At 41.5% G+C, this 15,594-nt stretch overlaps 1 protein-coding gene across 1 annotated transcript; it reads left to right on the plus strand.

Moving 5' to 3' along the window:
• Nucleotides 1-972: 972 nt before the first annotated feature.
• On the plus strand, nucleotides 973-13,835 carry si:ch211-284e13.4 (insulin receptor substrate 1-B). Its single transcript, XM_051401979.1, has 3 exons — nucleotides 973-1,700; nucleotides 3,453-6,602; nucleotides 9,650-13,835. The coding sequence occupies exons 1-3, from the start codon at nucleotides 1,352-1,354 to the stop codon at nucleotides 9,652-9,654; spliced, it is 3,504 nt and encodes a 1,167-aa protein (XP_051257939.1). The 5' UTR covers nucleotides 973-1,351; the 3' UTR covers nucleotides 9,655-13,835.
• Nucleotides 13,836-15,594: the final 1,759 nt, after the last annotated feature.

The following is a 15,594-nucleotide window of genomic DNA, read 5'->3' on the forward strand; positions in this document are numbered from 1 at the left end:
TGCCCACTGTATCCACCGTGTACTGTAGACTATGGGCTATACGTTGTACATCTGCACACATGCATTTAATGGCTGCATGAAATTCAACAGTACTATAAGTCCTGACCCCTCTAACAGTCTGTTCTGCGGTTGTTTCCTGCTGTCTGTCTACAGTCAGAAGGGGTAAAAATCCACAAAAATAAATGCAGAATTACATGACATAAACTGTCTGATCGACCACGTGATCAGAAGCGGAGTCTTCCTCTGCTGAACACCGTGTTCCTCTGTGCACCTCATCAGTTCTTAAGCCCCACTGGCATTTGACTGGCACCGGCTTGGAGGTGCCAGTCTAGCAGAAGCTGCGTCAAGTCAGCCAGAGGGAGCCAGGGGGAGACCGGAAACATTGCAGATCGTCTTTCACAATTAAAGCATATTGGGTTGTTTGCGGTCACAACAAAACACGCAGCCGAATACTCAGGATGGCTTGTTGAATCATGACTTTATAAGGCTAAAAGCTGTTATTGGGTTACTGGAATACACTTTTTATACAGGAATGTGGCGACAAAAAGATGATGAGAACTAAATGTTGCAGTAATGTGTTGGATGATTTGGAGAACATCTTTGTCAATAAAGAGTTGATTGCAGCCTGCTTATAATTTTTCTTTTTGACTACAGGCAAGAAGAAAAGTGACAAAAAAATCTGTTTCGCCCAGGATTGCTGACTTTCACTGGGTGAGAAACTCAAGTTCTCATTCTCCTGCAGGAGACACTGACACAAAACCTGGACTCAGAACAAAAATGTCGGCGCTGAGGAGCCGGTGGGAAAAGGTACAGACAACATGTGCCACTGTTTGCTTGTCCTGATCGCCATTTCCCTTGTGCCTGACCACGACAGGCGATGGAAACGTGCAGGAACGGATAAGCAGATAGTAGAGTTATATTTTGAAAATCGTCACCGGAAGCTCAGTTTTTATTCCACCTGACTTGATAGTGGTGGGTATAGACCGACTGTGGGCAACCTCAGACAGGTGGAGGAGACGTCCTTAAGCAGCTGAACTGCACTGTGGTCGGACTGGGTCGGGCAGGACTGGGCTGGGCTGCAGGACGCGTAGCGGTGGACGCTGTGCACGCTCGGTGCGCGGATCCTCCTGCAGCTGCTGGATTCACAGTATGATACCAGATCCAAAACATGGTTTGGCTGATTTTCCCATCCTGAGCCTTCGCACACATGCTTGGACACTTAACTGTGGACGCGGGGAGGACGAGGGATGTAGTTGCAATGGATTAATAGGGAGTACACATGGACCTTGATTTTTTTCCTAAGATTATTGGCTTGTAATTTTTATTTTATTTTTATCCCCCTGCCTTGGCCATGGAGAACCAAGCAGCCGAGCCGCAGAACTATGAAGATGTACAGAAAAGCGGCTATCTCCGCAAGCATAAATCAATGCACCGGCGATTCTTCGTGCTGAGGGCGGCCTCGGAGCATGGTCCTGCTCGACTTGAGTATTATGAGAACGAGAAGAAATTCCGCAGTAAATCACCTGTGCCCAAAAAAGTCCTGAACCTGGAGACTTGCTTCAACATCAACAAGCGGGCAGATTCCAAGAACAAGCACATGATAGTCCTTTATACCCGCAGCGAGAGCTTTGCCATCGCTGCAGACAGCGAGGAGATCCAAAATGAGTGGTACCAAGCAATGCTGGACCTCCAGTGCAACTGTAAGATATGAAAAGTGTGATGTGGTTTCTGCTGCCTGTTTCTGCACCAGGCCTATCCTGCCGTAGGCTGTTTGTTCTCCATACACTATTTGGCTCGGCCATTCCCCGATTGTTCATTGCACATCACTGGCTCGGATTGTTCGCATATTTATGCCAAGGTCCAGTTTACCCATTGCACTTGAATAAATCAGGCTGAGCGACGCAATTTGGACGGTGTGTTTTTAACCAAGAGGCAGGTGGATCCGACTGAACGTGGTAGACCAACACGCTATGGGCGGCATGTGCTGTGTTTGTGCTGCACAATCTCAATGCGCGTTGCTTTTATACACTTATAACCTGCGGATCATGTTCTGCCAGCTAAATATCATTCGATGCTTTAAATAACATTTATATGTAATGATTTACAGATGATCGCCTCTCTGACTTAAATGCAGCCCGTTTCATACGACGGTGTATTTTTGCATGGCGCAGTGGGCATATAGCAACCATCCAACGGATGCATCATATAGTAGTAGCCTATCGTGGTGCACTCCGCTGCAGCCTGTGTTTTTGTTTTTCTGCACAGCTCCGACTGCCGTTCGCCTAACCTACATTTGTGTTACACGGTGCTGCTGGTAGGGAGGAGATGGCATCGTCAGTGCGCTCTCACTGGAAAATGCGTTTCTGTTGGTTATCCTCGTGTTTACGTTGTTATCCTTATGCTGGAGCTGGGCACCACTACCCACCCTCCCTGTTATGTTTTGCATTTCAGTTAGTTGAGACTGATGGGCTTGCCCAGCTTTAATGTTGTCATGTTGTGTGGAACCCCAAATAGATTCACATTAGAGTACAGACCCCCATTTTGTTGAGATTGTGTCTCAGGGAGAGCCACAATAAAAAAAATAGTTTTTTTTAATAAACATTTCCTTTTATTGTGTACCGGCTCATAATGTGCATAGGGACGCACAAATGGCGCTTGAAACACATTAATATATATGTTATAGTGATTCCCGTGGGGGATCATCTCTAATCAGTTTAATATTTTTCTTGAGGATGCGAGCAAACCACTACAGTTGTTCAGTGAAGATAACCATGACTGTGTGGCAAGAACCCCCCCTCACACACACACACACACACACACACACACACACACACAAACAAATCAATTATTTCTCCGTAATTTGCCATGTGATTGGCATTGAACTGAATTATGATGCATTATTTCACAACTGAGCATGTTGCTTTCCAGCAGATGTAATCTGTACCTCCTAAGACTTAATGAACAGAGCTGTATCTTAACAGTGATGGTGATGAATTAGCAGCAGCACAGTTGCTTGGCAGACACAGTAGTGATTCCAGCATGTAGCTGTTTTCTAATGATAGGGAAACATAATGCAACGCTGGTTACTCTTTGCATTAACTCTAAAGTTGATAGTTACCGTATTAAAACTACTATTTTGTGTAGTTCTTTATCTACATTGCAGAACAGAATACAAATATGTTTATATATGTAGTGACCATTAATTAACTCATGCAAATTCAATAAACCTGAGAAACATAATAAGGTAATCCAGAAAATAAATCTCATTTTACAATATATGTCAATATATATATATGTCAATATATATGACTTACTATTGTCACCCACGCTGGTTTGTTATTTTGGCTTTAATCAATGTTTCAACCGCTTCTGTGTTTTTATGTATGTTTGATGTGTTTAGTCATTCAATGCCTTAATTGTTTTTATTTATTTATTCTTCATTGTTTTCCTAGGTAAAACTCCTGAAGACTATGGCAGTAGCGGCGAGTGTAGCTCTCCGTCTCCTGTTCCAACCTTCAAGGAAGTATGGCAGGTCAAGGTTTGGCCTAAAGGTCTTGGACATGCCAGGAACTTAGTTGGCATCTACCGGCTGTGCCTAACTGACAAAACAGTCAACTTTGTCAAACTCAACTCTGATGTGGCAGCTGTGGTGTTGCAGCTGATGAATGTTCGCAGGTGCGGCCATTCAGAGAATTTTTTCTTCATTGAGGTGGGACGCTCAGCGATTACTGGCCCTGGAGAGTTCTGGATGCAGGTGGATGACTCTGTGGTGGCTCAGAACATGCACGAGACCCTGCTGGAGGCCATGAAGGCCCTAAGTGAGGAGTTCCGTCAGCGCAGTAAATCTCAGTCTGTGGGAACGTCGTGTGGAGGTGGTACTGCTTCAAATCCCATCAGTGTCCCGAGCCGCCGCCATCATCCAAATCTGCCGCCAAGCCAGGTGGGCTTCTCCAGACGAGCCCGCACAGAGACTCCTGGAACAGGAGGCAGCAGCACAAGCACGTCACCTACATCACGCCACGGATTCCCGAGGGCACGAACTGCCAGCATAGGGGCCAGGTCGGAGGAGGGCGGAGCAAGTGCCAAAGGGACATGGGCCAGCTCCAGCCCGAGTCTTAATGGTTCCTGCTCAACTACACCAACACTGAGGCCCAAGCCCACCAGGGCCCCAACTCCTGCTAAGATTACCCTCAGCCTTGCACGTTACACGCCTAATCCTGCTCCCTCTCCTGCGCCGAGCCTGTCCTCTAGCTCTGGTCATGGTTCAGAGTGTGGCCTAGTGGGGGCGGCGGTGGGAGGAATGACAATCTGCTCCTACCCTCGTGTTTCTCAGCGAGTTTCTGTTTCAGGTTCACCGAGCGACTACGGCTCCTCAGATGAATATGGCTCCAGTCCTGGGGAACACTCTCTGCTTGTACCCAGTCTGTCGGGACATCATGTACATGGAGAAGGCTCTTCCAGCTATATAGTGATGGGACAGCGAGAGGGTCTCCTCGGTTCCCATCATCGCTCAAAAGGCAGACGGATACTGCGGCGCGCATCCAGTAGGGAATCTGAGGCAGAACGCAGACTGTTAAGCAAGAGGGCTTCCCTACCGTTGGCAGCACATGAACGACTGACCCCACACAGAAAAGATGAAGATGACGAAGATGATGAAGAATATGCCATCATGTCGCAGAATGCTAACCGAGAGAGAGCTGATTTGCACTGTGGCTCAGGGGCTCTGGCTGTTGGGGGTGGGCAGCATGATGTAGTAGGGGAGAGTAGGAAGAGGGCTGATAAAAGCAGGGGGGAAGTGGACGCAGGAGCAGCTGTGGATAGTGGCTATATGTCAATGTTGCCTGGAGTGACATCTCCTCCTGTTTCACTCTCTCTCTCGATAGGTATGTCAGACGCCAGTGCTAAACCTGGGGCAGATGATGAGTATATGGCCATGACCCCCAACAACAGTGTGTCCCCCCCTCAGCATATCCGCCAGCCCAGCTCAGAGGGCTACATGGTCATGTCTCCCAATAGTAGCAGCTCCACAGACTTGCACGGACTGGGCATGTGGGATAGCAGGGCCAGCATGGAGAGCCGGGCTGCCAGTGATTACATGAACATCTCACCTGTCTGCAGTCGCTCTGCCTGCAGCACACCCCCTTCCCACCCCGAGCAGCACCAACTGCAACCAAAAATGTTCAATTCCTACTTCTCCCTGCCACGAGCTTATCAACATACTCTCTATACTCGCTTTGAGGAGGACTTAAACAAAGGGGAAGGAAAAAAGGACAGCAGTGGGCACGATAGTCCTGGAAGGGGAGGGGGAGTGGGATACAACAAGAGAAACAAAATTGCAGTGGGCTCTGCAGGAGGCTGTCAACTCTCCATGTCTTCCTCTTCTTTCTCCTCCAGCTCAGCCAGCAGTGAAAGCCTGGAAGACAAGTCCATATCGGCAGGCAGAGGGTTAAGTTTACTAAGAACTGGAGCAGATTACAAGAGTGCGGGAACATGCACAAAAGATGGGCGTCACCATCAAAAACGGGGATCAAGTAGTAAGAGCCCAAAGCAACAAAGGAGGGGTCGTCCCCTCAGTGTGTCTTCAGACATTACTAAAGCGAACACCCTGCCCAGGGTGAAGGAGAATCTGCTGCCATCAGTGTCTCAAAACGTCGGTGAGTATGTCAGTATTGTGTACAAGGAGGACAATAAGTATGATGGAGGACGACGTGTGGGGCCTAAACATGGACAACCTGTGATCCATGGAACCCTCCGGCCATTAAACCAACCACTCCTCTGCCACGATAATCCTGCTGTACTTCCCCGCAGCTTCTCCGCTCCTTTGTCCACCTCTGCCGAATACGTGAGCATGGACTTAGGGAAGACCTCAACGCCCCTGACTCCTCTTAGATCCACATTCAGCACCCCACAGGGTCCACCAGCTGTTGCCCCCAAGGCCCGACATGAACACGGCATGTCTTCTTCTCTGGCGGCAGAGGGCAATGCTGGGTACAGAACAAAAGTAAAGATGGCAGCAATGCCAACAGACACCCCTACTCCATTTATGGACAACAAAGGTTCAGGCCCCAGCATTTCAGCAAGGCCTGTCCACTCTGGTCAACCCTTATCCATGGAGCAGGAGACAGCCTTGGGTTTTTCCCCAGTCAAGTCCTTCCAGTCTCCTGAGCGGAACAGCAGATTGGTCCGAGGTGACCCGCAGGGACGGCAGAGCCACCGCTCAGACACATTTAACTCACCTCCCTCCCTACCACGCCACCCACCCTCTTCTACCTCCCTCTTCCCGGAGGGCAGCCAGGCAGCGAGCCATCGGCACGGTTTGGATTGCTCACCGTGGGAGAACAGGCAGGCAGCTAGTTTATCTGCCACACCTCCACCACAAGCCTCCACCTCATCTGCTGAACAAGGCCTTAACTATATTGACCTTGACTTGGCCATTAAGGAGAGCCCTCAAGCTGGAGTGGAGCGTACCTCTGCCGCCTACAACATCGGAGGAAGCGCTATGGGCAATAGTGCTGGCTCCAGCCTCAACACTTATGCCAGTATTGATTTCTATAAGTCAGAAGAACTGAGAGCACATCAGAACAGTAGAAAGGATGGTCAAGGTAAGCGCTACTGCAAACCCATCTTAAAATATCTATTAAACAATAGCTGGGTAAAGAACATTTTAAGAATATCCGAGGCACATTTTGTTAAAAAAATCCAGGGATAGCGTCTTTATGAGAACATAGTTTGAGACATCATGCTTAAGGTTGCGGTATCTGTTGTGGCACCTTCATTTATTCATCTTCTAGACCAACAGGTTGCTGTCAGTTCTAGTCTCACAGCTAAAACATACAGTGGTTACTACAGCAAACAAGGGAGAGGGCAAGACAATATCTACAAGGCTAGTTAAAATGTATTAACAATTAATCATTGAAATAATTAAAATATTATTTTTATTATTATTATTATTATTACATGACAGAATTATTTCTCGTTTGATGTCTGAAATTGGAAATTGAAAGGTTATATTAGAAGGAAAACACACTTTACGACCAAAGAGTACCCAAGTGTCTCAATCCTCTTTTTCGTTCAGTAGAACCAGTTTAATTCACTCTAATTATTTGACTTTCTAAAGAGTTTGGATTTCAAACATTGTTTACATCTGTTCATTGTCTGGAAATAGCACATTTTCAGCAGAGCTGCAACGGTTAGTTGATTAATCAATCAGAAAATTAATCAACAACAATTTTATAATTGATTGATTGTTTTAGTTGTTTTTCAAGCAGAAAACCCATCAACATCTCTCGTTTTAGCTTCTTACATGTGATGATTTGTTGCTTTTCTTTGTCATACATAATAATAATATGAATATCTTTGTTTTTTGGACTGATGATTGGATCCAATTTTTTCTGGCATTTTAGATACCAAATGATTAATCAATTAATCAAGAAAATAACTGACAGATGAAAAATCTGTTAGTTGTAGCCCTAATTTTCAGGATTTTTAATTTATTCATTTTAACCGACTGAGGACTGAATGTTTCTTTTTTATTCAAGATGCAATGTCCCTGGAGCTGAAACAATCAGTCGATTAATCCATTAGTCGATTAACAGAAAATTCATCTGAAACCATTTCACCACAAGTGAAAGTGAAAGAAATATTTCAAAATAAGTGAAAAGAAAAACTAGATCATTCCTGGTAATATTTGTCTAGCTGGATGTAAGCTGTTTATGTGATGCATAATCCACAGACAAAACTCATGTCTGGATCTTAGTCACTCCTTTTCACTCTGCTTTTCATCCTTTACTGATGTGTACCTTTGCTTCAAGCTGGAGGGCAGCACCGTGTTTCCAGGCTGTGGGTTGTCTGTAGAGTCTCTTATTATCACAAGTGGGTGTTCAGAGAGCAAAGCCAATTGATTTGTCTTCTGGTAATGAGCCATTTCACATAAATGGAGGTAGAGGGGACAGAACACGGGCCAGGTGTTTATGTTCATGTGTGGGTGGGTGGTATCGGCTGCAGCTCTGAAGTTTCCCTCACATTGCCCAGATGACAGTTATTTAATGGTTAATGTCGGCGGCTGAAGTACATTTTTTGATGGCTGCACACTGAAATACATAAGAGATCCATTGCTTCCACGTGTCAAGAAATAACAGCTGCAAGAGGCAGTATTGTAAAATGTAAATGTACAGGTAAATATAAATATTAATCAGAGGACTAAAAAAGGAACAAACAACTTATGCACCTTATTTATTCGGAGCGGCTAGAAACATTTGCATGATTGATTAATCTAATGCCATACGTGTACATGTAGAATCATAATAATTGCCTAATTATTTCAATTGGGGATGGTGTAACATGCATAGCCAGGAAAAGAAGGCTCTGTTAATATTGTGTAAATTACTCGTTCATGTAATTTTTCACACTGCGGTTAATGATTGAATGTGCTTCTCCTCCTTTAAGCTACAAACAATGTTCATCCCGCTTTCATTAACTGCAGCCATATTCCAATAATGGAAGTCAATATATGAAGCCTGGATATAGGGAGGATGGTGGCAGGACTGCAGTTAATAAAAGCTCAAATAAAAAGGCTTGGTTCTCAAATGTCCAATCAACACTCAAATAATTCTGCAAATATCACATTACTCCACCTGTTTTAATTATGTGTTAATTAGATGCTCAAATTAAATGTTTATTAAAATATTAGAATTAGATTAAAATGTTTATTTGCTTCCCTTGTTTTATTTGCAGCACCGTCACATGTGCTTTATGAGCAAAGTGTGAGTGCTCATGTGGCTCTACTGACACTGAAAGTTAATCTGGTTACTGTCTGAGCAAGATGCAAAATCTGATTCATTGATGTAACTTAAACCTTCCAGGCTGTTGTGATGTTTGTAAATAATTAATTATCTTTATTTGATACACTCACAGCAATATGAGTAGTCATTTGTGTACAACAGTACAACCCACCCATGTTCTATAGCGCTGAAGAACTTCATACACTCCACGTGAATGTGAACCAGACAGCACTAAAATTGTAAATATATATACAAGGGAACTCATTGCCATCAGCTGGAGTCAATCATTGGTGGATGGTGCAAGATGTGAGACCGACTCAAACCACATATAGATAAAATGGTTATTTTTTAATCAAGTTATAAGGCATAATCTTTTTTATGTAGACCTCAAGAGAAAAAAGTCTTTGTAGAAATGATCATAACCCAGGTGTTTGCTTGCTGCCACTGATTTTATTTTGCTGACATGATCGGAACTAGAGCAGTGAGCCCTTTGTGTTGTTTAGGTGGCTCATTAAAAAAAAAGAAACAGTGCAAAATCCCTGGAACTGATAAGTCTGACGCAAACACAAGACACATAATATTGACATCTGCAACAGTCTGCATGAGACTCAAATCAGAAAATCCTTTAAGAAAGATATCATGCGTCATGTGATATTTACCCAAGCAGCCAGCAGGAGCTCTAGATTCAACAAAAGCAATATGCTTTGGAGAATAAACTGCTTTACCTTCTGGGGAGACTTAAATTATATTTACTGTGACGTATTATGTTAACTATAATAATGGATAATGCACTAACACTATTAAAAACAAAATTATTGTAAAGATGGATGATTTAAATTCCTGCCTGCTTTTCGATTCTTTTCTTGCAGATTGATCTCAGTCTTCGTCTTGGATCCAAGCATGACGCCTGTGTGACAGCTCCACACTCAGTCTGTGAGGGGACGCTCGGCGGCCCGATCTGTTGCCACAACAGAACTGTACACTGGAGCCTGAACACTGAAAACCCTGGAAAACTCATCCTCATCCCGTCTGCTGTTTTCTGTCAACCAAATGTGTGCCAAACACACACACACAAACACACATACACACACACGCACACACACAACACAGGGTAAGGAAAAGGTTTTGTTTTTGCCTTTGTTTTGAATAAAAATGACATCTGATTATCATTTAACTTAATATATATAAAGGATAACAATTTGATACGTGATTGTGTATGAGTTCTCAGGTGGCCATTATGTTGATCGTGGTGGCTCCATCACACATTAACAATCATGCAGGCAACGTCATAGATTAACAAGGCTTTCAGGGAATCACTTAAGTGGTAGAAAAAAAGTCCATCTGTTTATCCTAATTTAAAACACATTGGCTTGTGATTGGAGAAATATGTTGACCTCTTGTAAATCAAGGCTCAAAAGTGGCAGCTGACACAGTCTCGGCTGCATTCTCAAGTGTTTGTTTAATGGGTTCAATGGCAAACTTGGGTTTTTTAGTATATCGTCACATCATCCTTTTTCCATATTTGATAAGTTAAATGATCATCAGGTATCATTTTGAGTCAAAATAAGGAAATACAGCATGGCAGTGGTTTCATACACTCATACACACTGTCACTGTAAACATATTTGGTTTATTGTATACAGTTGCCTAAAAAAGCTTTTATACTTCTTGACCACTTTTCTTGTGCTACTGCGGGAATTCGAAACGTGCTTAAAGTACAATTTTTTAAATTGGGAATGAAATTACAAATTCAATTTAGATATAGTTTTTATGTTTGTTTTAAACTTTATGTCAGTTTTTCATACAAGAAGAAAATTGTTATACACATCTTATGCAATCTTTGTGACATACACAGGAGTTTAAACTGTATTTAATACCATACAGTATGATTACAATTTCATTTTCACATTGAAGTTGGCATCACATTGTTGTACTTGTGCACAGAGCTGATATTTAGGTTGTAGTTGAGGGACAAGAACAATGGCTTTCATATAAAGTTGTAATGCTGTAATTCTGTGTTTTTTCCCACACAGAAGTGTTATCCCTAAAGCTCCAGCTGTTTATACAGCCCCAGCTTCCATTATGCATAAACTAAACATGTGCTGTCATGTCCTATAGCTGATGATCAAATGGTGCCAGTATGAAAGTTTAGTCAATACATCTCAGTGGTATTTTAGGATATTTGGTGGATTGACTAAGGCTACATCAACACTGCAAGCCTAAGTGCTCAATTCTAATTTGTTGCTTATTTTTTTGTTTGGTTGTTCACATTACTTTTTAAATGTGGCTCATATCAGATTCCATTGTAAACAGATCACCGTCCTGACCCGCATGATGAACGCCAATCTAGAATGATGTAAAGTCTGTGAATCAGTGAATTCTGGTATGACTGTTCACACTGAGGTCTGACCTGTATCTGATTTAGACCACATGGCCCAAATCAGAATTGAAAAGATCAGATTAGATCTGCGTCACATATGAGCAAAAAAATCTCCTATCTGCCCGGTATGCTAACGTTCAGTAACTGCAGCTAACAAACAAACAAACAACAAACAAAAAATCTGTCAGTTCAGTGGTGTCACATACGCTGTATTTATGCTGCAGGGAAAAGTCAGATGGAAGCCACAGCTTTCATGCAACATGACAGCATTTTTGGGAAATTATTTATGCCACATAGATCTTGTAGAAAAGCAGGCACATAGATACACAACAGTGCATTTATTTAATAATCACAGTATGCAACATTGCATAAAAATGGCCAAATTAACATAACATTCTTCTGCTATGCATGTAAACAGCTTAATCAAATTGGCTTCAAACACGCACGTACGGACAATAATTAGATTGTATGTATGTAAATATCATCACTGAGATGTGCTGAAGGGACCTGATAACGGGGGGGAGGCAAATATTATGTTTTGGCAAACAACAAAACTGTGAATATTCTAGCCACTCTGTATTTATGTATTGGTGCGGGGAAAAAAAACCCTCCCCTTCTCTACAGCCCACATATGAAGTCATACATACAGTATTTGCTGCTAAGATGATAGGATACAAATGAGACTAGATAATGATTTATTCTCTCTATTTGAATCTGAAAACTTCATGACTTTCTACGATTTCATCTCAGTGTAAAATTATTTTGTACTTTGAGCTGATTGCGGCTAAATAAGATGTCATATTAATGCATTTTGAACCAATGTGTAGCACAGAATCTTTGAAAAGTGTAAATACTTTTTTGGCAACTGATCTTTTCTATTATAACTGTATATTATACTATAGTATATACTACAGTATACAAGTAGAACGACAGAAGCTATAGTACATACTGTAGTTTGTTTTCAGTTAACACAATTCTAATATAAAGTTACACATTACAATGGTATATAAAATATACAGTATACATATAATGATTAATACTATATAGCCTAGATATCTATATACTCTTTTATAAAGTGCCTCATTTTTGATTGTAGCTGTTTTTACACAGGTAATCTTAAAATGGGTTGTGAAAATGGAAAAAAAGTGTTGTCTCTCTCCTGAGTCTAAATTGTGAACATGTTGATCTTTACAGAAGACAAACCGGAAACTTCTATTGCTATCAGTCAGCCATAATCAAATTGCCTTACTGTGTTTATCAGACACATGGGAAAAAATTATTAATTAATATTTTTTGCAGTGCCTAACACTATTTCAGCCACAATGTAAGCACTCGCTCGCTCTTTTGTTTGGCTTCGTCAAGCTGAGGTTTGGCCAAAAAAAAAAAGAAAATCAAAAAAAAAAAATCATCTCTTTCTCTCAGTATTTTCACACCCTGGGACGTATCCACTTCAGGCCCTACTGTCTATTGTCATTACTCCTGTTCGCTACCAACCAGCCACTTGTTCAGTGTAAAAGCTGTTGGGAATGGGACACCCCCCTTCCCCCCTCCCTCATCTGAAGCAGCAGATAGCTTACAGAAATAAATATTAACAAATAAATGTCGTACATTAATAGATTTTACTGTCGAATCATATTTTTAATAACTGTATGTAATTCAACTTTCCGTTTTTTACTCTAAGAAGAATACAGTGGCCAGTGTCATGTATATAAAATAAGTTGTCCACTGATAAAGCAGAATCTTACGCACTATTGGACAGAAAATTAAATATGTTCACTAATTTATTTGCAGTGTATTTAAAACCTCAAAACAAATGTGAAAGAAGGTGTTTTTTTCTCCTCAGAGCAGCCAGTACTGGTGGCTGGCTGCTTATCTGGGCTAAAACAGTATTAACATGCTTGTGTATTGCTCTTATTATTTGGATGTGGATTATCTGGACGTGGATTCAGTTCCCAGAAGGTGTGAATAGTGCTACTTCTCTCTCTTTTTTCTCTCCACGCTCACACACAGGACTTGGTCTAAACTATGACACAGTGCCGTTCCTGCTCACACTCATTGCTTTCTCTTTTATTCCATTTATAACATTCTGCTGCTGTCAAACTAATTGCCAAAAAATACACTGACAACAATTCAAAGGTCCACCATAGTAGAAAGATAATTTGCAGTGGACGCACACAAAATCAGGCATAGATCTGATTTAGAAAAAAAAAAAAAAACTCACCCTTTCACTTGACAGCCATTGGGCCAAAAAATAAGTTGCTAAAATTTTAAATGGAGTTTTTTAAAGCAGTGTTTTTCTTAAGGTAGTGTGACTTAATAGTTTATGACTGGTTGCGTACTGTTTCTGGAGCCGCTGGTGGAGAGTTTGGGTATGTTGTGACTTGAGTGATACTGTACATTGAATCAGGATGTGTTAATATAAAAAATGCTTGTGGTGTCGCAATGCCAAACACTAATTACAGTGACCAAACTCTTTTCCTCCAGGGCTCTGGCTGTGTGTATACAGGGTACAAACGAAGAAGGCTTTCTTGATGTGTTTTTGACACTGGTAGCTTTTCCCACATTTAGATTGAGTTTTTATTTTTCACAGGGCTCTGGTTCGCTAACCAAATAGTTTTGACCCTGTTGCAGATATTAAATGCTTAACTGCACTCGCACACTGTTACACATAAAAACTAATTTGAGTGTTGTAATCCTAGAGGTAAAAGGTGCAGATACTCCTCGCTGACTGACTCGGCCCTCAATTCACATCTGAAAGGACATTCAAGTGCCTGGCTGTGATTACTGGTCATTCATCAGTTATGTTTGAGTTATCTCAATGCATAGCTAAAAATTCAAACCAGCTCCTGGATAAAAAAACCCAAGTCTTCCACACATTTCTTTAGTACTCAGTTGGAGATGTGTGCAACACCTGGCCCACATTTCCTTTGCAAAGGACTTGTCTCTGGTGCCAAAGTTTTATGTGTGAATGGTGATTTCTGAGCTTCACACTGGAGATCTGTGACCATGCAGCGGTTGAGGACCTCTGACACCAAACCAATTTTAAAAAATCTGGTTTTTACAAATTTGTGAGGCACTTATCAGTCACTGTTTTTAATCCTATGAAGTAAAAAATGTATATTGATTGAGCACAGCCCACTACTGCCAACAGTTTGTGCTCAATACGGAGAACTTTATTGCCAAACTCTTGTATAACAAATCCATACAAACACATGGACTAGTTCCACTTTTATAACTTGTGTTACTCTTTTGTTGAAGTGATCTTTTATAATCTCTTTGTTATTCCTTCGGTGTAACTCTTCTAATTGGGGGGATTACCGAGATTCTCTGACTGTACCTCATAATCTCAAGTTCGAGCAGACGTAACAGTTGGTAGTAAAGCCCCTTGGAGAGTCTGAGAAGGGTTCAGGATATTACTGACGTCAAATAGGAGGAAGGCATAAATAAAAGCTGCGGATTATATCATTTAATGTATTGTCTATTCAAAACTAACAGCGTGAGGCTCTCTGCAGTGTTTCCATTCTTATGACATACGGTGGTCGTATAAAAAATGCTTCTCATCTACGAATCATCAGAAGTATTTTGGCTTAATGAAATGCAGAGACTTATGTTGTCTCCTCAGAATATTTTGTAACAACTTGTTGACAACGAGGCACATAAATTGCTCACCAGACTCTAACTGTGGGAAATGATACTGTATGTACAATCAGGATAGCAATTATAATTACAATGGAAAGAGCATTGTATGTATTTTAAAGCTATTGATACTACTTTGATAATGATGTAAAATGCAAAAAGACTGAACAGGAACTATAGGTATGTAAAGTATACTGTGTATAGAGGAGTTTGCTCCAGGGGAGGGTTGGGCATGGGGTTCATTCTGTTCATGGCAAAATTGTTTAAAACAGAATATTGATGATTCTTGTCTGTGATGTAGACAACGTCAATGGTTTTTTTTGGATAAAAGGCAAAGTGATATGAAAAAATGTGTGTCTTTTATTGACTGCAGGTCTAAAATTGATGGCGTTACAACATGTAGACAAGTGAGTCTAGACTGCTGTAAGCCATCACTGAGTTTTTAGGGATAAGCCTGTGGACAGAGGGCACACGTATTTAATCCCAGGCTACTCTGGGGAAACAGATGGTATTTTGGCAGCATTTAAGTTCATAGGTGAATAACAGCAATGTGATTTTTTGGGTATTTTTCCATTAAATCACCAGTCTACATAATACACGAGGAGGAGGAAAGGACTGGTATATCACCAGAAGTGGAATGTAACTAAGTACATTTACGTTTAATACAAGTATTTCCATTTCTTGACACGTCTGCTTCCACTTCAAGAACATATTAAGAACTTTTAAAACATTAGGCAGTCTAACTACAGAACACAAAAAATAAGCTAAAACAGTTAGTCTGTTAATTACTAAAACAAT

Source organism: Dicentrarchus labrax, unplaced genomic scaffold (assembly GCF_905237075.1).
Source record: "Dicentrarchus labrax unplaced genomic scaffold, dlabrax2021, whole genome shotgun sequence".
Lineage (NCBI taxonomy): Eukaryota > Metazoa > Chordata > Actinopteri > Moronidae > Dicentrarchus > Dicentrarchus labrax.